This window comes from Schistosoma haematobium, chromosome 2, assembly GCF_000699445.3.
Source record: "Schistosoma haematobium chromosome 2, whole genome shotgun sequence".
In the NCBI taxonomy this organism is placed as follows: domain Eukaryota; kingdom Metazoa; phylum Platyhelminthes; class Trematoda; order Strigeidida; family Schistosomatidae; genus Schistosoma; species Schistosoma haematobium.
Window position 1 is genome coordinate 44,321,228 of NC_067197.1, and position 25,486 is coordinate 44,346,713.

Below are 25,486 nucleotides of genomic sequence, written 5' to 3' on the forward strand. Positions count from 1 at the left end.
AAACCACCCAGCTCAGCGAACAAAACTCCATCAGAGTCAAAGATATTCCATCCAATCATATTTTTTGAAAGAATATTCCAGAATGTCCACGTGTAACTTCCCTATTGGTCAAATGCTAAAACAATTCCTGTATGAGTATTAGATGACCATAATGATGACTTCATTTATACTAAAAACTATAAATACTTGAGGATTCTGTACCATGTTTAACACTGTTTGTAACACTATTCCTTTTACTTGTCTTCTATCTTCTCATTTGTGACTTGGAGGATTCTAGTGTTCGAGTGTTCAAGTTATACGTGGTATATCAAAGAACCTAAGCTTTAGATATAACAGAAATTACAGAATACGTTCGTAAAATATGAAAACTATACATGGAATACATTATTTGCAGATTTTCTTTTAGTTACCCTATACATGCTTCATAATTCTTCCTGTTCTCTTCAATTCTTACTTCTTACCAGTACTATATACTACTTATATCAGTCGAAATAAGTAGCATAAACCATAGTGTCCAATTTTTGCATGTCTGGAAGAAAGGACGGCCAAACCAAAACGTGACATCAGTCCATAGAGTCACAAACTTCTAGTCTGAACCATGTTAATAGATGTAGACTACTTGGTTGGGGTCCGTGTGACTATCGTAACCAGTAGTGGTTTGACATTCTGTGTGACATGGCTTGGAATCCATCACAATGGCATAGGTGTATACACTCTCTGTCTTCCCTTAAACTAAGAGGATGAAATCGCTTCACATCTTTCTTTCTACGAACCGATGTATGCCTAGTCCTGCGTTATAGCTGACTAATTGACTAACTGACCGATCGACTTTTTATTGTTATCATTATTATTATCCTTATATTTGATCAATCAGTTTCTGAATAATCATATCGATGATTTCATTTTTAGAAAGAAGCCATAGTGGAAAGTAAATGAAACAAATGAAGAAAAAAATGTTGTTGCTATGGTTACTAAGACCAATGATATAATGTTTTTTTATTTATTTCTATGTAAAATAAATTGAAATAAATTATTCTAACAAATAGATTATATCAGAAGGGGTTTTATGGTAGATATTATTGGTAATTTCAGTGATTGAAATCATGAGTCAATTGAAGCTAGACCACCATAGAAAACCTGGAAGCACTGAACGGCCGTTTCGTTCTAGCATGGGACTCCTCAGAAATGCGTATCCACGATCCAGCTCCCCCCGCGAGGTTCGAACCCAGGACCTATCAGTCTCACTTAACCATTAGACCACTGGGCAGGCCAATCCAATATTATGGTAATTTTAAAAGTTGAAATCATGAGTCAATTGAAGCTAGATCATCATGGAAAACTTGAAAGTATTGGATGGCTGTTTCATTCTATTGTTCTGGGTTCGAATCTTGTGAGGTGAAGTCATGGATGCTCACAGCTGAGGAGCTTTGCAATAGGACGAAACGGACATTCAGTACTTCCAGATTTTCCATGGTGGTCTAGATTCAACTGACTTATGATCTAAACTATTGAAATAGATTGCACTTCAATTCTTTCTCATAATGAGTAGGATGTAAAAAATACCAAGTCGGATAATATTCAATCAAGAAAAATAAGATGAAAAACAAAACAAAACAAACGTAAATAGAGAAAAGGTAAGATTTTCAAATATAACATGGAGAACAATAACCCATTCATATTTGATAGAGAAACTGCGGATTTGGTGGAATCTTTCAAGTACCTGAGAGGAACATCATCGATGAACAAGGTGGATCGATTACAGATATGAAGACGAAGTTTGGTAAAACAAGGACAGCATTACTACAATTAAACAACATATGGAACTGAAACAACTATCAACTAATCTCAAAGTCATAATATTCAATACTAACGTCAAGTCAGTTCAAATCTACAGAGCTGAAACTTGGAGAACTACCACAAATACCACATCATCAAAAGGGTACAATTACTATTAAATTAATGTTTACGTATAATATTTAGTATCCGTTGAACGAATGCCATCGGTAGTCTACTATAAAAGAGAAAAAACGAGATTACATCAAAGTACAAACGTAGAAAAACACATTGCAAGTGGATAGAACAGAAACAGAGGAAAATATCACTAATCATAAAGAGCCAAGCGCTAAACAGCAATCCAGCAGGAAAAATCAAATACAAAAAAAACCCAACTAAGAAATGCGAAAAACAAATAGAAATATTCATCAGAAATGCAAACAGGTGCAACGCAAATGTAACGACATCAATCGATCGAGCAGTCACACACGTCACACCCTACCACTAATTCTCCATCTTCATATCCACATAGTCACATAGACAGATAGCCAGCTTGCCAGTCTCACAGCCACTCAAACATACATCTAACCCATCACGTTCAATCCGACAACGAATATCTGTACAGTGGGAGAACGTGATACTGTTGACTCTTTCTACACGTTAATGCTTTCCAGTATTAACTATCACGTCCCTCACACAATGCTTTCATTCAGTGTGTATATGCAAATCTACTGGATCGATGTGCTTCAATGACTCAGTGATCAGTAGGCGACGGTGGGAAACGTGGGAATCGTCAATGGGAAATATATTTACGGACGAAGCATACAGTAAGTGCGATGTTGAACGCCACCAATCGATGCTCCACTCACATCCCATAACACTCACCTTCTTCCAGTGTTCACTTCCACCGATTCCTCTCCCATTCCCCTCATTTCTCCTGCTTCGCTCAAACCTCTTCCATTCTATCCACTACCAATCACATGTGCACAACACACTCATTCTCGCACTCCGCAACCATTCACTCTACATTGCTACCACTCTCGTCGAGTAGTTCTCAGACCAGCGATTTCGTGCCAACCATAACCAACACAAACAACTCTTCTCTCCCACTCTTAACACCGATAATAGTGATCATACAATAAGTGCACAATACATCAACATCAACGCCAACACCAACAACAACACTGAAGCACGCAATCACTATTAGTGACCAGAAATTTAGTGATGATCAGCAGGAAAATGGCCGTCAGTGTCAAGGTGGTTGTCACCGTAATCCTCATCGTCATAATCATCAACATCACCATCATCATTAGAATAACCGGATCGATAGTCGGTGATCAAACTAGTCCCAATAATAATAATAATAATAATAATCTTATTATTATTGTTATTATTATTATGATTATGATTATTATTATTATTAACAGTAATAGCGATGACAATAATAATCGTAATGAAAGTAGTGGTAGTGAGAGTAATGTTTATGATAATAATAATAATAGGAGTAACGAAAATAGTGATATTGCATATTGGATTACAAATAAGGATGTTGATGTATAGTTGTTGTTCGGTGTTGGATGTCTTGAAGATTAAGAGCTCGCATGTGATTCGAACCGGGGACCACTCCTTCCCCATTCGATTATCATAGCCGTACACCCGCGAGCCGTATCTAGCCGACACCCTTTACACAATTATCCAACAACATAAACTATCTTCTCCACATTCATCAATCTCGCACAGTTTGTTTCAGCGAAACTTTTGACTGTATAGCACAGGCTTTAGCGTTTGTGTTATTGTGTATTGTTGATATAATTTGTTCTATTTCCTAAATTATAACGGTTTAAATTGAGCACATACTTTGTGTCTTGATATAATTGAATACTATTATTTCAGAAATGCTTCGTATGCTATACAGAAGAACGTAGTTTGTTTTTAATCGAATAAGTTTCAGTTCGTCAGTCCTGCGTTCAACAATCGAATATTGGCAGTTCGGTCGTTACATTGCCCCTGTCCGTGTTTCTGTTACACTTGCCCACAGACTAGAGAAAATACTCCATTGAAAGCGACCGTAACAATCACAACCAATGTTTCTAAATCGTCATACACAGTCTGAAACACACACTTGACTATGAGAGCAACAACTGGAGCTCGGATAGCAATGAAATTACTGGCTGCCGCTAATACTCGAATGTTTGTTGACGATAAGGAACAGTATGTGAGCTTTGCGAGATGGAATGGCCAAAACATAGCTCGCAAAAAGGCTAAAAGTGGGTAACGAATACATTAGACAAACTACTTGATTCTGTTAAATGTTCTAGTGTCGGAGAGTGGTTTGTTATAAAATAGGACAGCCTTTTATGAAAAACAGTGAGATAAATACTGTGCAATGTTAGGACAGGGTATCTTTTCAGCCAAGCCATGTCACCTGTATAATAGCCAAAATGTAGCAAAAGATAAACTCCCTCCGTTCAGGGAGAATTTGGATTCAGTATGCACTGCAGAAGAAATTATCCTGACATCCCAGAGACAGCCGGTCAAGAGGTCCTCTCATATCCGGGCTGAGCACAAGTCATGGGCTGTAAGAGATTCCTCTTGAAGGTCAGCAAACACTTAAGGACCAACCAGCACAGTGGCTCACAGAGTGCTCGAGCAAGTGGATGGTAATCAGAATGAAGCCCAAATACACGATATGCAACAACAGTTTTGTCTATTATGTAGCATAGACCTCCGTATCACCACTATAAATAGCGCGTCTAAAGTACCTCATCCGTTACACCTCATAGCCATTACGTTTCCGCGTTTGATGCCTGTGAATTTCAGAAACCGAGACAACTTAACTGAGGCCCATATTTCCTTTTGCAGCTAAATAAACGACCTCTCCAGTCACAGATGCCGCAAAAGCTGACTTTGATCGATAAGTTGACAGCAAAAAGCCCAGTAAAACACATTTTGTTGTCCGATAATCTTGGTCAACAACACACGGTACAAGACACAGTGACCACGGTCCCGCTAATACCCGTCAACCAAGCAAGAAACCTACAGAGGCTCACATACTTTAAACGACAATCTGCTTAAAACCCAAAAGACAGATGTTTCTATAGTGGGTCACCAGGTGGTGACGCAAACCATCATGTGCCTCAAAACCAGTGTGAGAGGACTAGAAGGGAAACTGGAAGAATTCAGAAAAGTGTGTTTTCAGTTGGACCTGAAGATTATAGTCCAAGGTGAAACGGCTATCTCCCGAAAACATGGATGAAGAAGTGAGCTTGCACAGCATGACGCTTTTCAGGTGAAAGTTACATAAAATGGGTGGAGTGATGATATAAGTTAACAGTCACTTGGAAGCCGTAAACCCCGCAATACAGGATTAAAAGAGGTGACAGAATCATGCTTGTGTTGCTTAGATGTGAACGACACAAAGCACTTGGTTGTGGAGATATTCCGCCTTCTCCCGCAGGTTCCAACATTCGAAACGATGAGATAATACAGTCGATGCTAACCCTATCATATCTGGGTTTGACTAGATGCTGCTGTCTGGAGGCTTTAACACTCCGTTCCTAAATCCCAGCAAGCAGGATACAACCCCTACAGAGTGCTTCCATAAACGGCTTACCACAGCGCTCAAAGTTCTAGACTGACTTCAAATCAGGGTGGTGATACGAAACTGGGAACCTTCGAGCTTAAATCATTAACTGACAACTGATAATCTTCTAGCTGCTGATGTCCATGTGCACTTACCAACATGAAGTAGTGACCATGGTACGGTCATGATTGGTGCGATCGCAAATGAGATATTTGAGAAGGTTGAGGAAGCACCCAATCTTAGTTGTGAGACTCATACTACAAGGCGATGAGGGAGCATCTTCAGCAAGCGCCATGGCCACGAGATTGGTGGAAGCAGTGAGACATAGTTCAGAGTGCGACCCAACACAACGTGTCACATGGTGAGCACACACTTGGAAAGCAAAAATCCTAGATTGAATGAGGCACGGAACGTTTTCTACAGGCCAAACGGGGAATCTTGGACAAGGGTAAAGTTTCCATAAGGTATTCGGTTCGTAAACCTTACTTGGTATTTAAAGATACATGCAACGCCGAAGTCAGCAGCAAAAGATTTTTCAGACCAAGCTAGTACTCCATATACAAGCTAACCTTAAATTTCCCTATAGACCCATGTATACGAAAAAGCCTAAATGCTAGGGTTTCTGTACTCTTAAAGACTCAAATGGCGAAGATCCCACTAAGTTAGAGATGGCGGAGATCTTGAGTGACAACCTCACAAATAAACTAAAAAGGAGCAGGTAGACTTGGAACACCTCACAACTCTAGTGACGGTTGAAGGTAAGAGAGATATTCAGCTAGCTCCCTGCTCCCGGAGAAATCACCAGGATGTAACAACACCTCATCTTTAGTTCTGAAACAGTGCAACGAAGTCATCAACATACCAGTGTATGGCCTGTTCAAGCATTCAGCAGATTTACGCCAATTCCCAAGGGAATGGAAGCAGGACATTTTCTCTCCAACCTTCAAGGAGGCGATTAAAAACACTCAGCTTGCTTCAGTTCAGTTACGTCACTCCCAATAATGTGGAAGGTAATTACAAGACTGATAAATGAACAAATGAGGGAATACTTAGACAAATTTCTCACTTCATGAAGCCCAACACAGATCCGAGAAAGGCAGGTCCTATGCCTCCTTTTCACCTGTAGTATGGGGAAACCGGACAATTTGCTGGGACCAAAAGATTCCGGTTCATGTAATATTCTTCGATTTCGCAAAACCCTTTGGCATAGTAGCTCATGTACTTTCCATAGCGAAGGTTGCAAAATTGAGTTTCACTGACTCACTCTTATTCTGGCTCTCAGACTACAGAATTAATAGGATGTTTCGTACCATTATAAGTAGAGCACAAGCTAAGTTGGAGTGTCTTAACACTGGGAGTCTCACAATGAACAACCGTAGGTTCATTCCTTTTCCTGGTCCTTACAAACGAGCTTTCGGATAATGTTAGCTTGGATGGTGCTGATCTGTGCAGATGATGAGAAGATTAAGATGTCTGCGAGAAGCAAAAAGGATTCACCTGAGCTTCATAGGGACCTTAAAACAATAGAGGAATGAACGACAGTTAGTAGGCTTAAACATAACCTGTGAAAATGTCATCTCATCAAAATTCTAACCCCAGTGATACAAATTTCTTATATCCTTCACGAAAATTCACCACTGATTGTCTTCGTGTAGCATGACCCCGGGCTTGTAACCACGAAGAACCTGAAAAAAAGCTTAAACCGAATGAAGGATGCAGCCAAGAAAAACTCGATTTTCCACTTTATGCGAAGAAAGCATGGTGCAATCACCTGAGTTATACCTAACACTGCCCAAAATAACGCACGGCCGAACATTGAAGTACACAATGTCGTTAGACTCCTTCTCTTCGAACAAGCAGAGACGAGCAACCAAACGGGTGATAGGTCTTAAACATAAATCTCACGAGGACAGACCCCAAAACTTGAGGTTATTCTCGCTGAGCTATAAGAGAACAGGAGGCGATGTGATAACGTCGTATAGAATGTTGAGTACGCCAAGCCACCTCAACATAAACACATTACCGGAACATCATCTCGACGTCCCTCGGGGAAAATCTTGATAGGCTATACATCAGCGGGTGAATATCTAGGAATGCTTTTTGTGGCCCGTTGATTTGACTCCGATTCGGATGAATGTATGAATATTCCATGAAAAAAGTCTTCGATTGAACTCAGTATTATTATACCTAAGAATAATCGAATTTGCCTGTCCGGAAGCTAGAACAACCCATCCGAGGTTGGCATGGTACTCAATACTACACTCTCTCACTTTTCACCATAAAGCTGTCTCGATTTAGAATACCCTACTAGTCTAGGTGACCACGGCAGTGAATAAGTTTAAGGAGAGATTTAACAACCAACTCCGCCTGTAGCTCTTCCAGAGTTATAACCGGTTCCAAAGCCGAGTAAAGGAGGAGGGTTGGGCATGGGGTTAGCGTCCCCATCCCGTAGAAAACCAACTCGCTAAAAAAACGCTTACCAGAAAAAAATATTCAAACCATTTAAACTCTACCCTGAGAGTTAGGTCTTCATTCAGAAGAATTATGACGCTTCATGGGGAAAGCCGAGTTCCTTCAGAAGCCACGAGGCCGATGCCCTTCTAACAACCAGAGCAAAAATTTTTGTAGGTACATGGAACGTCCGAACAATGTGGGAGACCGGGAAGACCAGTCAAATAGCAACGGAAATGAGGAGATACAACTTGGCAGTACTGGGAATCGGCAAAACCCATTGGACCCAAGCTGGACAGAAAAGGCTAGCTACGGGAGAGATGCTGCTATACTCCGGTCACGAAGAGGAAAATGCTCCACACAGTCAGGGAGTTGCTCTAACGCTGTCCAAAGTAGCACGAAATGCACTTGTAGGATGGGAATCTCACCGATCCAGAATCATCAAAACATCATTCAAAACAAAGAAGGAGGGGATCTTAATGAATATTATCCAATGTTATGCACCCACCAATGATAGCAACGACGACATTAAAGATCAATTCTACGAGCGGCTGCAGTCAATCATAGAGAAATGCCCAAGAAAGGACCTCACCATTCTAATGGGAGATCTAAATGCCAAAGTCGGAATAGACAACACCGGATATGAAGATATTATGGGACGATATGGACTGGGACAGAGAAAAGAAAATGGAGAAAGATTTGCAAATTTGTGTGCATTCAACAAATTGGTCATAGGGGGCACAATATTTCCACACAAACGTATCCACAAAGCTACATGAATCTCACCGGACCACACTACAGAGAACCAGATAGATCATATTTGCATCAACAAAAAATTCCGAAGGACAATGGAAGATGTGAGAACCAGGAGAGGTGCTGACATAGCTTCAGATCACCACCTAGTTGTAGCCAATTTAAAACTGTAGCTAAAGAAAAACTGGACAACTGGACAAACAGCACTATAAAGGTTCAATACAGCCTTCCTTCGAGATACTGACAAACTCGATGAATTCAAGATAGCTCTCAACAATAGGTTCCAAGCCTTACAAGATCTACTGAAGAAAAAAGAAACTACTATGGTGGACGACTGGAAAAGTATCAAAAAGGCATTAACTTCAACGTGTCAAGAGGTTCTGGGCCTAAAGAAACACCATCATAAGGAATGGATCTCTATAGAAACACTGGACAAGATCAAAGAAAGGAAGAAAAAGAAGACAGCAATTAACAACAGCCGAACACGAGCAGTGAAAGTTCAAGCACAAGCTGAATACATAGAAACAAACAGGCAAGTGAAGAAGAGCATTGGAGTCGACAAGAAGAAATACGTGGAAGAACTAGCAACGACGGCAGAAAAAGCTACTAGAGAAGGAAATATGAAACAGTCTTACGATACAGCGAAGAAACACTCAGGGAAATACAGTAAACCAGAGAGACCGGTCAAGGACAAAGAAATTCAACAACAACGGGACAGATGGGTAGAGTACTTCGAGGAACTCCAGAATAAGCCGGTTCCAATGAATCCCATGGACATCGAAGCAGAGCACATAGATCTTCCTATAGATGTCAATCCACCAACGACGGAAGAAATCAGAGTGGACATCAGACAAATCAATATCAGGAAAGCAGCAGGACCCGACAATATACCAGCTGAAGCACTGAAGTCAAACATCGAAGTAACTACAAACATGCTTCACCTTCTATTCAAAAAGATTTGGGAGGAGGAACAAGTGCTGATTGACTGGAAAGAAGGACACCTCATCAAGATTCCAAAGAAGGGAGATCTGAGCAAATGTGAAAACTTCAGAGGCAATACACTACTGTCAATACCAGGGAAAGTCTTTAACAGTGTTGCTGAACCGGATGAAAGATGTAGTAGACGCCCAACTTTGAAATCAACAAGCTGGAAGCATCATTGATGAATAAGGAGGTCCAGATGCAGACATAAAGGCGAGGATTGGCAAAGCAAGGACAGCATTCCTACAGTTGAAGAACATATGGAACTTAAAACAAGTTTCAACCAATATCAAAGTCACAATCTTCAATACCAACGTAAAGGCAGTTCTACTGTACGGAGCTGAAACTTGGAGAACTACAACAACCACCATCAAGAAGGTACAAGTATTTATAAATAGCTGTCTACTCAAGATGCTAAACATCCATTGGCTGGATACCATCAGCAACAGCATTTTGTGGGAGAAAACAAACCAGCTTCCAGCTGAAGAAAAAATTAGGAAAAGACGTTGGAAATGGATAGGACATACACTACGCAAATCGTCAAACTGCATCACGAGACAAGCCCCAACTTGGAATCCTGAAGGGAAGAGGAAAAGAGGAAGGCCAAAGAACACATTACGTCTGGAAACAGAAGCAGATATGAAAAGGATGAATAAGAAGTGGAAAGAGCTGGAAGGGATTGCTCAGGACAGAGTTGAATGGCGAATGCTGGTGAGCGGACTATGTTCCTTCACGAGGAGTAACAGGCGTAAGTAAGTAAGTAAGTAAGTAAGTAAGTAAGTAAGTAAGTAAGTAAGTAAGTAAGTAAGTAAGAGATTTATCAACCACGTATTCCCCAATGGACTTTCACCTCCCCTATGAACAAACTGTGCCTAGCACACGCCTCAAATTAATACAGTTATCACTAACACATATTACTTATTACTTCCTACACCTCTTAATTCAATCTCCATTTCCGTACATATTCTTTCAATTCTGTTGTCCTACACAGCAACAATCATTTATTTATTCTCGGGACAAGATCAGTGACATGAATAGTCTCTCTATACAAAAAATTATTACACAAAACAAGGCAGAGGACTAATATTAGCTCGCCAGTAGACGCTGGATATACCGTGAGTTGTTTTAGTGTGCCATCACTCAAGGTTACTTAGCGGTGATTGCAGATCGCTCAGTTGATTTTGGAAAGTTTTGACTGTGACTGCCGTTTCTGGCTGTTGTTCCCGATATGACATCGTCGGATAATCTTCCTCTTAATGAACTTGAAAAGGAATTGCTAGATCCGAATTCGGAATGCTATTTGGAAAACTTGTTGGATGTGGTTTCAGCATTGGTTAGTGATTGTGACTTTCCTTCCGCTAAAAATTCAAAAAGCGTTCAGTCTTTCCTTAAAAAGTATGTACAGTGTTTTTGTTGTACCCATTTTGAGTTCTACAAATGTCATGGTCTGACATCGCTTGCACTGATTCGTTTTTTGGGCATGTAGGCTGAGTAGACAATATACATTTGGATATATTTAAATGTAATGTAGTTCTAAGGAAGTTTTCACCCTGTTAATTTAGTTCGCACATCCTGTTCTCGTTCCCTTCAGGAAGACCTCTCAATCGTTTGGAATCGAAAAAGAGCCCAGTTTCAACTCACAACACTAAATGACTCGGTCATAACTAGTTTTTATCATTCTATCATCTTGAGCTAAGATAGACTCTTCGTGGCTTCCGTCAGTTTTTTAATCTAAGGAAAGAATTGATCCATAGTTTCATTTTTTCTTTCACTGCAAGCAACCATATTATGTAAAAGACTATGAAATAGCTGCCATACTAAGAAGCCCCAACTTCTTTATGTAAATAATTGTGACTTAGTGTTCTGTTTATCAGTTTACTGAGAAATAATTTACTTTTGGAGATCTAAAAATCTTTCAGTATCATCGTTATGTTGAAATTATGTGCAACTGTAGACTTTCTAGACACCAGTTGTACTGTTTTTTTAAAGTGTTTCATCCATCATTCTAGTAATGTATAGAAACGGTACATCGTGGTGTCTTTTTCGAGTATGGTTCCACTAAAGGCTGTCTTTTTAATACATCACATTGATGAATCTGAATAGCCGTTTGGTGTTTGATATAACTGCATAAATTTTGAGTTAGATATCTTCCATAACAAGGGAGATTGAATAGTCTATAATTCCACACCCATCCATCATTTATTTGTTACATGACTTATGTCTATTCTTGTGTCCAATATTCCGTACGTATCGTTTTGTTCAACGGTTTCGTCTTTGATCTCAAATCATTTGAGCTCTTTCACCATCACTTAGCCGCACTATATCATTGTATATCTTTTCTTGATCGGGATTCTATTCATCCATCTTAACAATTACAACCCTCATTCACTCAATAAATCCTATTTCGCAAAAATGTTACGTAACGTTGTTACATTTGTCTTAGCTACTTCGGCCTTGTTTCGGTACGGAAATCGTGTCCTGTTGTCAGTAAAATACTAACCCGTGTTGCTCTTGCCATGACATGTACTGAACGTAATACTGGTTGTTCTGAATTTAATCCAATTGAGGATCTGGCTTGAGTGTTAGAGGCTGGTCGAAAGATAATATAACGATATTTCAGAGCCATCCAACGGTGTGTATATAGTAAGAACAGAGGGATCCTTGAAAGATTATTCAATATCTTGGAAAAGTTATATTAACAAGACTACTCACAAAGCGTTTTCGTGATCTTGGAATAAAGATCAAATATATTGTGTTTAATGGGAACAAAAAAGGAATGGAATGAGGTTTATAATTTGCTGTTTTGGTTTTAGAGCAAACAGTCAGATGCCTACACCTTTGGATTAGTCCCACACTGACTCCATTCTCATCCGTATATTATTTATTGCTGTTGTATTTCTGCATGTCTGGATATTTTTAAATGATTTAAATTAGCCCCCAAATGCCTTGGTACGGCCGAGAGTGGGGAGTGTCAGCTCTCCCTCTCGAAATGTTCTCACATGGTCACATGATACAATCACTGTCTTCTCGCGGCGGGGGTGTTATTTGTAGAATTGAGATGACGAAAAGCGAATGTTCGGCACTCCAACTGGGTTAGTGGACACCTAGGGGGTTGGAAAACTGATTCCAAATCAACCGTGCACATGGGCTCCGGGATCCTGAAAGAACAAATGGCGTATGAACCAATCGTTGGTGACTGGTTGCCGTGGAACTGCATCTTCTCACGTTGCTCCATTGCCTTATGGATCAGACCTGGGTGTAGCTCCCTAAGAAACCACCCGCTTCGGTTTGGGCACCTGGACAGTATCCCGACCCTCACGAAAATTGGATGATTTATGTGGCACCCATCTACTGGGTGCCTCCTTGTACCGATGCTTGTGTTTAAATAAATAAATTTTTGAGGACAATATATAAAGCCGACAACACTGGTATATTCGTTAGACTCGTAGCTCCATGCTTTGGAAGCCTGCTCTGAGAGTCGGTCCCTCATAGGTTTCGGACAACCTGTGAAGTGTGACGGAGTCCACTATTTTGGATGCGATCGAAAATAAACTGATTTTCCGATCAACGGGAAGATTCAAACAAACAATATCGAGTGGGTTTAAACTTCACCCCATTACACAAGCAAGTAGCTATGTGGCTAACGCAGTGGCGTTTGAAATGAACGGTACTGAGTTCGAGCTCCAAAGTGAATATCAACTCTGAGGTGCAGGTACATCTAGCTGACTAGTCCCGAATAGGACGAACCGCGTTTTGTCCTGAATTCCACTGCTAGCCACTATCCATCTTTGCATATAATGCTTGTGAATTAAGGCTATATCGAGGCAATACGCACAGTATGCACATATGCCAATAAGATTGATCAATTACAGTCCTCAACATCAATGGGAAGATTCAAACAAACAATACCAAGCGGATTTATTTTCTGATAGTTTTGAATTGATGACGTAGGTCCTTTTTAAAAGTGGAAGCGACGATTACTTCTTTCCACGATATTGGAACATTACTTTCCAAAGTTGCGGATCGGCCAAGGATCGCCAGACTAAAGCTTGCCATTAAGCATTAGTGTCATTGTTTATTTTTATCTGCCAAACTACCAGTTACCTATTATTTCATCCTATTCCCCCTCAAACTCCTCTTATTACTTCATAACTATATCACTTATTTTTAGTTTAACATCAGTGTTACCATCTTCACTCCATTGATCAAAGTCGCTTGTGGCTTCGCGAAACGTCCCGCTTATAAGCACTGGGTTCCTACAGGCTCCTTACAACTCATTAAAGCCCGCCCGTTTACTCCGTGTGACTGCGAGTTTGACTATAAACGAAGGTTGTTACGTATTGAAACTGTGCAAAGCTTGCTTAAAGACTGAGAAGCCTGGTGATCGGAGCGCGCTGACAAGTCGCAAACAGCAGCTGCATCTGGAAACTACCATAAGCTCTTTCAACTCGTTTAAGTCACTGGTAGCAAGAAGTCTGATGTGAATGAAACAATCTATGAAGCTGATGGAATGCCAATCAACTACATGGTGGTCTTTTTTTTTTAACTTAAAAGCAGCATTTGACTCCATAGACTGCGAGATTGTGTGGCAGTGTTTGTCATTGAAAGGCGTACCTCAGAAGTACATAAACCTTGTGAAGGCTCTTTACTCGAACACTACTAGTCGAGTGAGAGCTTATGGCGAACTGTCATCTGCTTTTGCAACCTCAAGTGATGTCTGTCAAGGCTGTCCACTTTCTTCATTTTTGTTTAACTTCATCATAGACCTACTGATGGAAATAACATTCTCATCGACTGAATTCTCGGGTATTGATCTCCTACCAGGAGGTCCACTTATCGACTTAGAATACGCAGATGATATAGTCCTGTTTGGTCAAGACGCTGATAGAATGCAGTCTTTTGGTAGCACTAAGCAACAATGCCAGAATGTTTGGAATGCGCTTCTCTCCCTCTAAATGCAAGTTGTTGCTTCAGGACTGGTCTGCGTCAACACCTGAACTAAGGATAGGGAGTGAAGTAGTCGAACGCGTCGACAACTTCACTTATCTTGGAAGTCTGACCAGCCCTGATGGGTTAGTGTCTAACGAAATCTCAGCACGGATTCGAAAAGCTCGTTTGGCTTTTGCCAACTTACGTCACCTTTGGCGAAGGCGAGATATCCGTCTATCAATAAAAGGACGAGTATACTGCGTGGCAGTCCGTTCTGTTTTAATTTACGGCAGCGAAATATGGCGATTAAGAGTAGAAGACACCTGTAAGCTACTAGTATTTGACCACAGATGCCTTAGAAATATTGCCAGCATTTACTGGGATCACGGGGTAAGTAATAGTGAGGTTAAACTCAGGGTATTAGGAAATGATGGTAAATAAGTTGATGAGGTTGTAAATCTTGGCCGGTAGACAGAGTTTCTGGAGGAGTAGTCCAACTGATCTCTTGTCCCGGCAGCATTAATCAGACTGTCCTTCCCTCTATGGATGGTAAACCATCTAATGAGACAGAAGTTTTCTAGTTGAAGAATCACAAATCACCAGGCCCAGATGACTGACTTTCGGCCCTTTTTAAAGATGCTGGCGAACCTTTGGTCAAGAAGGAACTGACTGGATTGCTTGCAAATGTCTGGCATTTAGTGAGTGTTCCAACATAATGGAATGAGTCGATAGTTATTCCTAATCTTAAAAAGGGTTCACGTTGTTTCTGCAACAGCTATCGAGGGATAAGTCTACTTCTAATTGCATCCAAACTATTGTCTCCCGTCATACTTCGTAGATTGTTCAAGCCTGAGAAAGATTAACTCACGAGGAGCGGGTTGCTTTTCGTTCTGATCGAGGGTTTATTGATCATATTTTCACTCTCCATCAAATGTTAGAACACCGTCATACTTATCAAAGGCCAACAATCGTAGTGTTTCTTGACATTAGGGCTGCCTTCAATTCGTTGGACAGGACTGTTCTCTGGGATTGTCTTTTGAAGAAGAGTGTGCCTGACAAGTTTATTAATTTCTTAAAAGCCCTATATACAAACATCTCAGGCAGAGTGAGAGCATACAACCACCTCTCTCCATTGTTCCATTCAAGCAGTGGGGTTAGACAGGGTTGCACAATCTCACCATTCCTCTTCAACTTTGCTATCGACCACGTTCTGGAAACAGCTCTGATAGATGTAGGTAATGGCGGTGTGGATCTTTTGCCTGGAGAAAGACTTCTCGACCTTGAGTATGCGGATGTTATTATCTTGCTGTGCGATGATGCCCAAGCCATACAATTCGCACTTAATCATTTGGCAGTCGGTTTCCGTAGGTATGGTATGTGCTTTGCACTTAGAAAGTGCAAAACACTTTTATAAGACTGGCAGGCCCCTGAATCTGAACTCACTCTGAGCGGTAAGCAGGTAGAAGTAGTAGAAAAAATCATGTATCTGGATAGCTGTGTAAATGTCAGTGACGCCGTGGGTGATGAGATTGATTCACATTAAGCGAAAGCCAGAGCGGATTATGCCAATCTGAGTCATCATTGGCGTCTTCATGATGTTAGTCTGAGTGTGGAAGGTTGAATCGGTGAAAGCAGTTCTGCTCTATGCTTGTGAAACCTGACCTCTCCGAGTTGAGGATGTTAGACGACTCTCTGTGTTTGACCATCGTTGTCTCCGAAGGATTGCTGACATCCAGTGGTAACACCATGTTAGTAATGCAAAGGTTCTGCATCGTGTGTCCGGACACAGCGACGACAACCCAATTGGTATCACCATATTGAAACACCGACTTCAGTGGCTTGGACATGTCTTACGAATGTTGTCCTAGCGAATTCCACATCGTGCATTATTTGCCGACTCTGGGACCGGTTGGAAAAAGCGGAGGTGGTCAGTATATGACATGGTGTCGTGGTATGAAAAAAAGCTGTACAGGACTGGCTTCTGCTGATCCTTCACGACTCCGTTGTTGAGGTCATAGAAATGGTGCAACACAGTGGCTTGAGATGCTATCAGACACGGCCCAGAATAGAAGCCAGTGACAATCCTGTTGTAACTTTCTTTTACTTCATAAGATGACACAGAAAATGTTATCATGAATGTTAAGACCATCAAACAATAAGTATAGCTCGCTTCCAAGAACACTAATATTTAAAGTATTACTTTACCACACCACAGACTGAAAAACTAAGCCGCTGTTTTAATCAAAAGCTAACTCCACCAATATTTTGGCGTTTATTTATTTATAGCTCCAGGAAATGCGTCACATAATGGCTACGAAACATTTTATATAAAATAACGGTACCACTTTGCTGCTCAAACGTAGGCAGCCCCGGAGAACTCAGACTTGAGACCAAATGACTAGACGCTAGACCGTGTAATCTCTGAGATCATTGGTTCATTTAGTTATACATTAAATACCTCATGTATGTGTCAAGTCATTCATCGCAGAGTCATATCATGGAGTTGTTCTCAAACTAGCAGTATTTTTCACTACACCCTATTTTATCAAGTAACATTTTCTTTCATTTATCATCTCTTATAGATATAGTCAAGCTGCCAAAATTATTGAATCACGTCGCACAAAATATAATGATTTTGAATTAATTAAGGTGATCGGGCAAGGAGGATTTGGCCGAGTTGAATTAGCTAGACACAAGCGTACACGACGTGTTTATGCCATAAAATTAATGAGTAAACAACACTTATTAGACCATAGTCAATCTGGTTATTGGGAAGAACGTGATGTTATGGTGAAAGCATCAAGCGAATGGTTGGTTGCTTGTCATTATGCGTTTTTAGTAAGTTCAAATTATATGCTATAATGTTTTCACGTTTTCTACTTCAAAACTAATGTTGTTAATGGATACCCTTTAGCGATAACTTTTATGACTAAGGTTTTTGTTTATCATCCAAATCCGAAAATTACGTATATATCTTGCTAATGAATGACAGTGAATATAAAGCATGGACTAATCAAGACTTTGTTTTTCTCATTTCTAGCCATTCACTTGTTAATACACTACAGCATTCTGTTACTTATTCAGCTAACTAAAATGATCACATTACAAAATCTCGTCAACTGAGTTGTGTTAATTCTAAAGACTAACCAGGAAATTATTAATTACTATTCTGTGACTCAATTAGTCCAAATGTTCGTTTATTTTCACTTAAACAAAAGATAGGCAATTCAAGTTAATACTAATCGTTAGTTCTCAAATGCCCTGGTACGGCTGAGAGTGGAGAGAGTCAGCTCTCCCTCTCAAAATGCTCTCAAATGGTCACGCGTATACAGCCACTGCCAGGGAAGCTCTACTCACTGCTTTCTCGTGGCGGGGGTGTTGTTTATGAAATTAAGATGACGAAAAGCTAATGTCAGGTGCTTTAACCGGGTTAGTAGATATAAAGTGTTTATTTGTGAATCCATGATTATCTTAATCATACAAGATTATTTACTTAGTCGGTACAGATTTCTTATATCGACTAAATCCACCAAACAATCTTTATTTCATGTTAGCCCATTCAATGATTCAAGCATATGCAGAACGTACCAAACAGGTTGGTATTAAGCGAATACCCAGTCATACTTTTTCAGTGACCCTTTTTTCACAACCGTACATTGTAACGGAGTTCAGTGTTTGCAGTGTACTATCATTGCCTTATGGTCTAATGTCTTAAGTGCAATAAACTTTTGGAAACAGTCTAACACAGTTACCAAGAGCAGGGATATGTATTTAGCTTTGAGTTACATTGGTTGTGTGTTTGGGGCATTAATATTGTTTATCTACCAAAACTAAGGCAGATAGGACAAAGTTCAAACTAGTAATCTACTTATTGGAAGCCAATTATTTTAACCACTAAACTATCCACTTGATATAAGTTTCGAAACTGAAATTTCCTCTAAGCTTCAAGTCTGTCTGCTAATTCATTTGAATAGATGTATTCATTCGATACAATAATAACATGTTCTAGGCTAGATACCACTAGGCAATTAATCCTGTACCATATTCTTTTCTTCCCAGTTTATATAATCTAAAACTGTTTGTTATACTTGCTACAAAATTGTACTGGCTCACATTTATGTAGAACTATATTCATTTTATTAGTGAGCTCTCCAATGACCAGATTCGAGATATATTTCTCGGAACCTAAGTTAAAAGGGGTGTCTTTGGAGTCATATATATTGATTGTGGTGGTTACTCACTTTGTAATATATATTACGAAGTGACCGGAGTTAAAAACATATACAGGACTGTCATTTTGATTTAGAGGTAAAATGGTTTTGTTATCTTGACTGCTAAATTTAAAGGTTTTGTGTCTAATCCTTTGTTGCGTCATATAGTGTTCATTGCTGAGTTGTTTCAGGCTAGAAAACGAACATCTTTTACTGCTACTTGGTTTTCAATGGTTATCCAGTTATTAATTTAGGGGATTGGTAAACATTGTCCAATTTAATGGTTGACATCACGGACCGATTATCTTAAAGCAACCTTTGGAAGTCGAGAAGCACTGGGAAGCTGTTTCATCACAACATGTGACTCCTTAGCGGTAGGCACCCACAGCCTCATCAGGTTTATGACCCAAAACATTCAGGCTTCTTGGCTAGCACTTAACTTGTCGATCACCAAGTTCGTACCCATTACACCATATATTTTGACTTGAATCAATTCTAGACATTAGGTAACTATGACTTCAATTCTTTCACAATGTTTATTGTTTTATTCCCGACTTGGTTAATCATTAGAAAGTGTTGATTTTCTACCGGAAGTTTAGAAAATCTATTGTAAAATCATCTACTAGTGAACATAAGGCTATTGTTATTACTATTATGAATATTATTAAAATAGAATTTTTCGAAGAGATAACCCTCGAATTCCTCTCCGTTCAGTGCTGTTACGGGTATGAGGCCTGATGTCACTTCCCGGCTGCCCCACATCATGGAAGGATATCTCTTGAGGAACCTGAAAAGAAAGTTGGATTAGTGTTGGTCTTAACGACCTAGGAGCATGACCACAGAGCCCAAGGGACACCTGCTTGAGGCCGGTCACTCACGGCCTTTTTGTGGGGAGTTTTTAACGTGTTAGCTCCGTTCTTCAAAGCGTCTTACCGCCGGAGATGGAAATCTGTGAGGTGTGACATTTTAGTGTCAACCTTTTATAACTCCATCCTTCCTTATAAGAAGGTAGCATTGCTGCAGATGTTGATTGTCCGAAGGAAACACCTTACTGCTATAACACCCCTCTACAGTCAGCAGTATGACTTCGCCCTCAGACCTTGTATTGCTGCCTTTAATCTTATCATTCTCCAATTGACCTGCATGGTATAGTAGAACCTACAAGAACATATGTTCCAGCCAATATAACTCGGTTGGGTCATCACGATAGGCAAGCCCCATCACCACGTCAAGGTAGCAGCTACGGTCGAGCTCTGTTTAGGTAAGGGATCTGCATTAGAGAAATAGTAGGATTTAGCCGCCATATTGTAATAGAGGGGAAAGTAATTCCAAATAATCGTTTCATCTCTCCTCCTAAAGGTCCTATTATGAGTGTGATATATCTACACTTGATTTCTCAAATCAATAATAAAAAGATTGTAGTCTTTGTTATTGTTTAGTAGTTTACATGTATATATATGGACATTTCAACACATGTCTTAATGACGTATCTTATATGCATTATGTACTATTTCAATATGTATCATGAAACTCTCTCTTCTCTCTCTCTCTCTCTCTCTCTCTCTCTCTATATATATATATATATATATATATATATATATATATATATATAGTTTATTATTAGTACATTATTCTCTTAAATTTATGAATCAATTCATATGTAAAATTGACATTAAAAACAATGGACTTTTTTGGTTTATTCCGATGTTGTCTACTTAACAAAATCACAAGACCAATACTCTATATATATATCCAAATTAAATCAGAAAGTTTGACTTTCCATTTCTTCCCAGGTCATATTCTTGTCCATCAACTCTATCTGAAGCTCAAAAGGCTATAGTTAATCTTGAAACGAGAGAGAGCAGCTGGTCCAGATGGATTGGCTTCAGAGGTCTTTAAGGATGGTGGTCCAATTTTAGCGATTAGGTTGACTAATATTTTAGCTAAAATCTGAGAGTTGGACGTAATCCCACCAGACTGGTTGTAATCAATTATTGTTCCGATATATAAGAAGGGGTCGAAATCATCCTTTGATAACCATAGAGGGATTAGTTGGACTAATATAGCATCTAAAATAATAGTCTCAATAGTTGTCGGGCGCCTTACTAAGACTCGTGAACTGCAAACACGAGAGAATCAAGCTGGCTTCAGACCTGGTCGTGGCTGCATCGACCACATATTCACCATTCGTCAGGTTCTAGAACACAGGCATGCTTATCGGCGTCCGACATTGGTTATCTTTCTTGACTTAAAAGTAGCATTTAACTCTGTAGACCGCGAGATTCTGTGGCAGTGTCTGTCATTGAAAAGTGTACATCTGAAGTACATAAACCTTGTGAACGCCCTCTACTCGAACACTACCAGTCGAGTGAGAGCTTGTGGCGAACCGTCAACTCTGAATCTTCACCGACTGAGATGATTGGGCCACGTGTTACGTATGCCTGAACACCGATTACCACGACGCGCAATTCTGACTAGTGTTGGGGATGGTTGGATAAAATTTAGGGGCGGCTAAACCAAAACGTGGCATCAGTGCTTGAAGTCACTAACCTGTGGTGTGAGCCATGTTGGTAGATGCAGACTACTTGTTTGGGGTCCGCATGGCTATCGTAACGAATGGTTGGAGACTGTGTGTGATATGGCTCAGAATCGATCACAATGACGTAGCTGTATACACTCTTTGTCTTTCCCTAGACTATGAGATTAAAATCGCTTGACATCTTTATTTCTACGAATTATTTCTTTCTTTCTATACTATGCAATCTTTCTTTTATATGTTACTATCATTGAAGTGACTACTTGTATGAATCCGGTGTTTATGTTGTTGTGCTATTGATTCAAGTATATCAATTTGAACTGATGCATATATATGTGTGGTCCTATGTTGTAGCTGACTGACATATTCTTGTCACCGTTTATTTACCCTAACCTGATGTGATACCCCCCTGGTTAACACAGTGGATAAGTGAGATTTGTTCGTATTTGAAATTTTCTCATGTAAATATCACTAAATTATCATATACTAGTAGATAAATCATAATTCACCACAAAGCAGTGACCTAATAATCAAAGAACTTGACCTTTAACCATTGAGTTTTAGGTTCTCAAAACCCATCGCACATAAGCGATTGCACTCATTGCTCTGTATCACTTTATGGATATGACACATGGAGTAAGGCTGGGAGTTTGCTATCCTAAGACGTGCGGTTAGTTCATTAAGTCATTTATTATGTGGGTTGGTGTAGAATACTTGGTTGAAGTCCGTGTTTTTATCGTAACCAGTGGTTAGAGACTTCGGGCGATATGACTTAGAATCAGCTTCAATGGCGCAGATGCAAATACTATTATCCTTTAGATCTTTAGTTCCGATATTCCTTCATACATACCTAATATTCTGTCTTTTTGAGCTGTACTGTCAATGGTTAGTCTTTCCCATTACAAAGGCTACTGCATTATTTCAACTCCACCGGTGTTCATGTTGCTAATTCCATCTGGTTGTGCTAAACCTGTATGGGAGCCTGTGCCGACGCACACTTGTGGCAAGGCTGTATGTTAATTATAACTAACCGACTAATGTGTTGAGGTACTACTGACCGTCACGCATAAAATTCTGATCAAAGGCGAGTTGAAAAACCGTTTTTGATAAATGCGTAACATTAAGAAAATTAGATCGCTATAGTTTTGTATCTACTTATTTCCAAGAATGGAATTGAAGTTGAAGATGGATGCATCTGCTCCAACTGCAATATATAGTATTATATATATAGTATTATACTCACTTCTCAAGTATCATGTGCAGTAGCTTAAGAACTCCTAACTAGGAAGTCTGGTGTAAATTATTTATCAAGTATAGGCTTATGAACTCAGATTCTAGTCACACTGTTTATTTATTTCAACACATAGATATTGGTACAAAGAGGCACCAAATACATATGCGCCACACAAATCTCATTCGATATGTGTGAGGGCTGTGATACTGCCCGGCTGCCCAAACCGAAGCAGGTGGTTTTCTTAGGGGGCCACACCCCGAGCCTTCGACCTGAAGGTCTGATCCACAAGGCAGTGGAGCATCGTAAGGAGATGCAGTCCCATGGAAGCCGGTGACCAACAATTGGTTCATACGCCATTTGTTCCCTCAGGATACTGGAGCCCATGTGCACCATTGGTTTGGAATCCGGTTAAAGCGCCGGACATTCGCTTTTCGTCCTCTCATTTTCGTAAACAACACCCCCACCACGAGAAGGCAGTGAGTAGGACTTCTCTGGCAGAGTCTGTATACGCGTGGCCGTGTGAGAGTATTTCGAGAGGGAGAGCGGACTCTCCCCACTCTCGGCCGTACCAGGGCATTTGGGGGCCAAGTCACACTGTAATAACTGGTAACAATGTCTGCGGCTGTTCAAATCAACGGACGCAAAATGTGTGTTGAATATGCGTTTTCCTGGTTCAGAACTAAATGATTTAAACGCTACCCTAACCCTCACACTTCCTAAATTTATTATTTATTTATTTGAACACATAAATATTGGTACAAAGGGGCACCGAATACATATACACCACACAAGTCACTTGATTTGTGTGTGTGGCCTGTGATGCTGCTCGGGTGCCCAGAAAGAAGCAGGTGGTTTTCTTTGGGGACCACACACGGAGCCTTCGATCTAAAGCTTTAACCCGCAAAGCAGTGGAACAACGTCGGAAGATGCAGTTCCATGGTAGCCAGTGACCAACAATAGGTTCATACACCATTTGTTCCTTCAGGATTCTGGAGCCCATGTACACCATTGGTCTGGAATCAGGATTTTCCAACTTCTCTAGGTGGATCCTCCATATCCACCAAATCGGTTAAAGCGCCGGACATTCGCCTTTCGTCCTCTCAATTTGTTAATGAACAGTAATGCCACGAGAAGGCAATGAGTGGGACTTCCCTGCCAGTGGTTGTATACACGTGGTCATGCAAGAGCATTTCGATTGAGAGAGATGACTCTCCCCACCATCGGCTGTACCAGTGCATTTGAGGGCACACTTCCTATAGCTATCAAATAATTAGGTTCGGTCAGAGATGAGAAATATCCTCTCCCTTTCGAAATGTTCGTGTGGCTTTGAGTTTATAGAGTCTATCATGGAGGTTTTACTCAGTGTCCACACGCTGTGAGGATGCTTTTTACGAAATGAGAGAGTGAAAAACTAATACTTAGCGCCCAAATCGGGTTGATGGGTACGAAGAGTCCATTTAAGGGAAGTTTGCAATATATTAATCATGATGTTAACTTTCTGAAGTGTTCCATTTATCTTCAGCAATCAATTGATCAGGTTAATGGTAATGATTTTGTGTTATGTCAGTCAGCTACCTTTGTCACTGATTTTTTTTGTTGATTTTGTAACCTGGTCCGTTCACTTTTCGAAAATGTCCTAAACATGCTTTTTGTAAAAGATCTTTTCGTGAGACTATAATTTATGGACGATTTTTGAGCAACGCTAAAGTCGCATTGAGAATGTCCACCTACTAACTAGGGCTAAATGAGGATTTTAAACCTTTGCGGAGGATAAGGATTGTAATTTACAGTTGATGTTGAGGGATATGAATTAGATTTACAGTTTTTCATCACGAACTGACATCGACTAAAATGCCAAGACCCTATTTAGCGAAATAAGGAATTGAAGAGGGACGTTGATTATGAATACAGTGGTCTTGATTGCTGTTAGAGGTATGAGGGTGGTTGTCACTTCCTGGTTGCCCACACCATGGAGGCACCTGAAAAGGAAACTGGATTAGAGGTGGTGGTCTTAGTGACCTGAGAGCGTGACCGCAGTGCCCAAGGGACAACTGCTTGAGGTCGGTCACACACGACCTTTTGTGGGTAATTTTCGTGTTGGCTCCGTACTTGTTGAGACCTTACCGCTGGAGACAGATATCGTGCGATAAGGCGAAGTGTGCATTTTTAGGGTCGACATTTTCTAACATCACTCCTCCTAGTGGGAAGGCAGCATCACTGTTATGCTGGTTGTCTGAAGGAAATACCTTACTGCCATCATACGTCTGTACAGTTAGCAGTACGACTTCGCCTTCGGAACTTGGGTTTTCTGCTTTTAGTGTCACCGCTCTTCGATCGACCTGTCTGACATGGTAGGACCTTGAGGAACGATTGTTCCAGCCAGTATATCTCGATTGGTTCATTACGACAGACAAGCCCGACCACTATGTTAAGGTAGCAGCAACGGTGTGCTAATGAGGTATGGCAACTTGGACCGATACATAGATGTACCTCGTCTTACACTGTAGCTGACTGATTTAGCCAAATGGATAAAGAATTTCTCACCGAAATCCAATACCTATTTTCTTAAATCTGATTGTTTCATCCATAACTTATAGTTTCACCGATCTTTTTAATTTGGTTGACTATACTATAATAAGCCTAAAAATAGTATAACTATATATAGTTGTTTATTGTTTATCTCGTTGATTTCCTCTTATCATTATGGTTTGAATTATGGTAACTTCAACGAATATATGTCAACTTTCTTTTTTCAAAAATCATGTCAAGGTCACAGATTTTTTAAAATGCATAATTCATTATCATTATAAGTGAAATGACCATCTAATAGAAGATAGTTAGATGTATTCCTCAATAGTCCTTTCTCATTATATATCTCTATATATATATACAGCTCTTATAGTTAATTGTTATACTTTTCCCTAGGCGATTGAACTTAAAACAATAGTAGATATTCATGTAAAGAATCAAGCATAAAAGTAGTTATATTTTACAAAATAAAGAAAATCGAAGAAAGCAGGATTTCAATAACTTGA

General features: G+C 40.0%; 2 protein-coding genes across 3 annotated transcripts in view; both read left to right on the forward strand.

The window, feature by feature from the left end:
• Positions 1–932, forward strand: part of CCDC39_2 (Coiled-coil domain-containing protein 39) — a gene marked incomplete at both ends in the record, with an annotated part of 44,522 nt that extends 43,590 nt beyond the window's left edge. The window contains one exon of the mRNA XM_051219256.1: positions 910–932. Coding sequence (XP_051068525.1) covers positions 910–932 — 23 coding nt within the window. The remainder of the gene's footprint in view (positions 1–909) is intronic.
• A 9,758-nt stretch (positions 933–10,690) lies between these two features.
• The window catches only part of ROCK1_2 (CDC42 binding protein kinase), a 48,972-nt gene continuing 34,176 nt past the window's right edge, over positions 10,691–25,486 (forward strand). The window contains exons 1-2 of one of the 2 annotated variants that reach the window (XM_051215315.1): positions 10,691–10,936; positions 17,053–17,308. In XM_051215315.1, coding sequence (XP_051068526.1) covers positions 10,770–10,936; positions 17,053–17,308 — 423 coding nt within the window. In that variant the 5' untranslated portion in view covers positions 10,691–10,769. The remainder of the gene's footprint in view (positions 10,937–17,052; positions 17,309–25,486) is intronic. The other variant, XM_051215316.1, reaches the window with a different exon arrangement.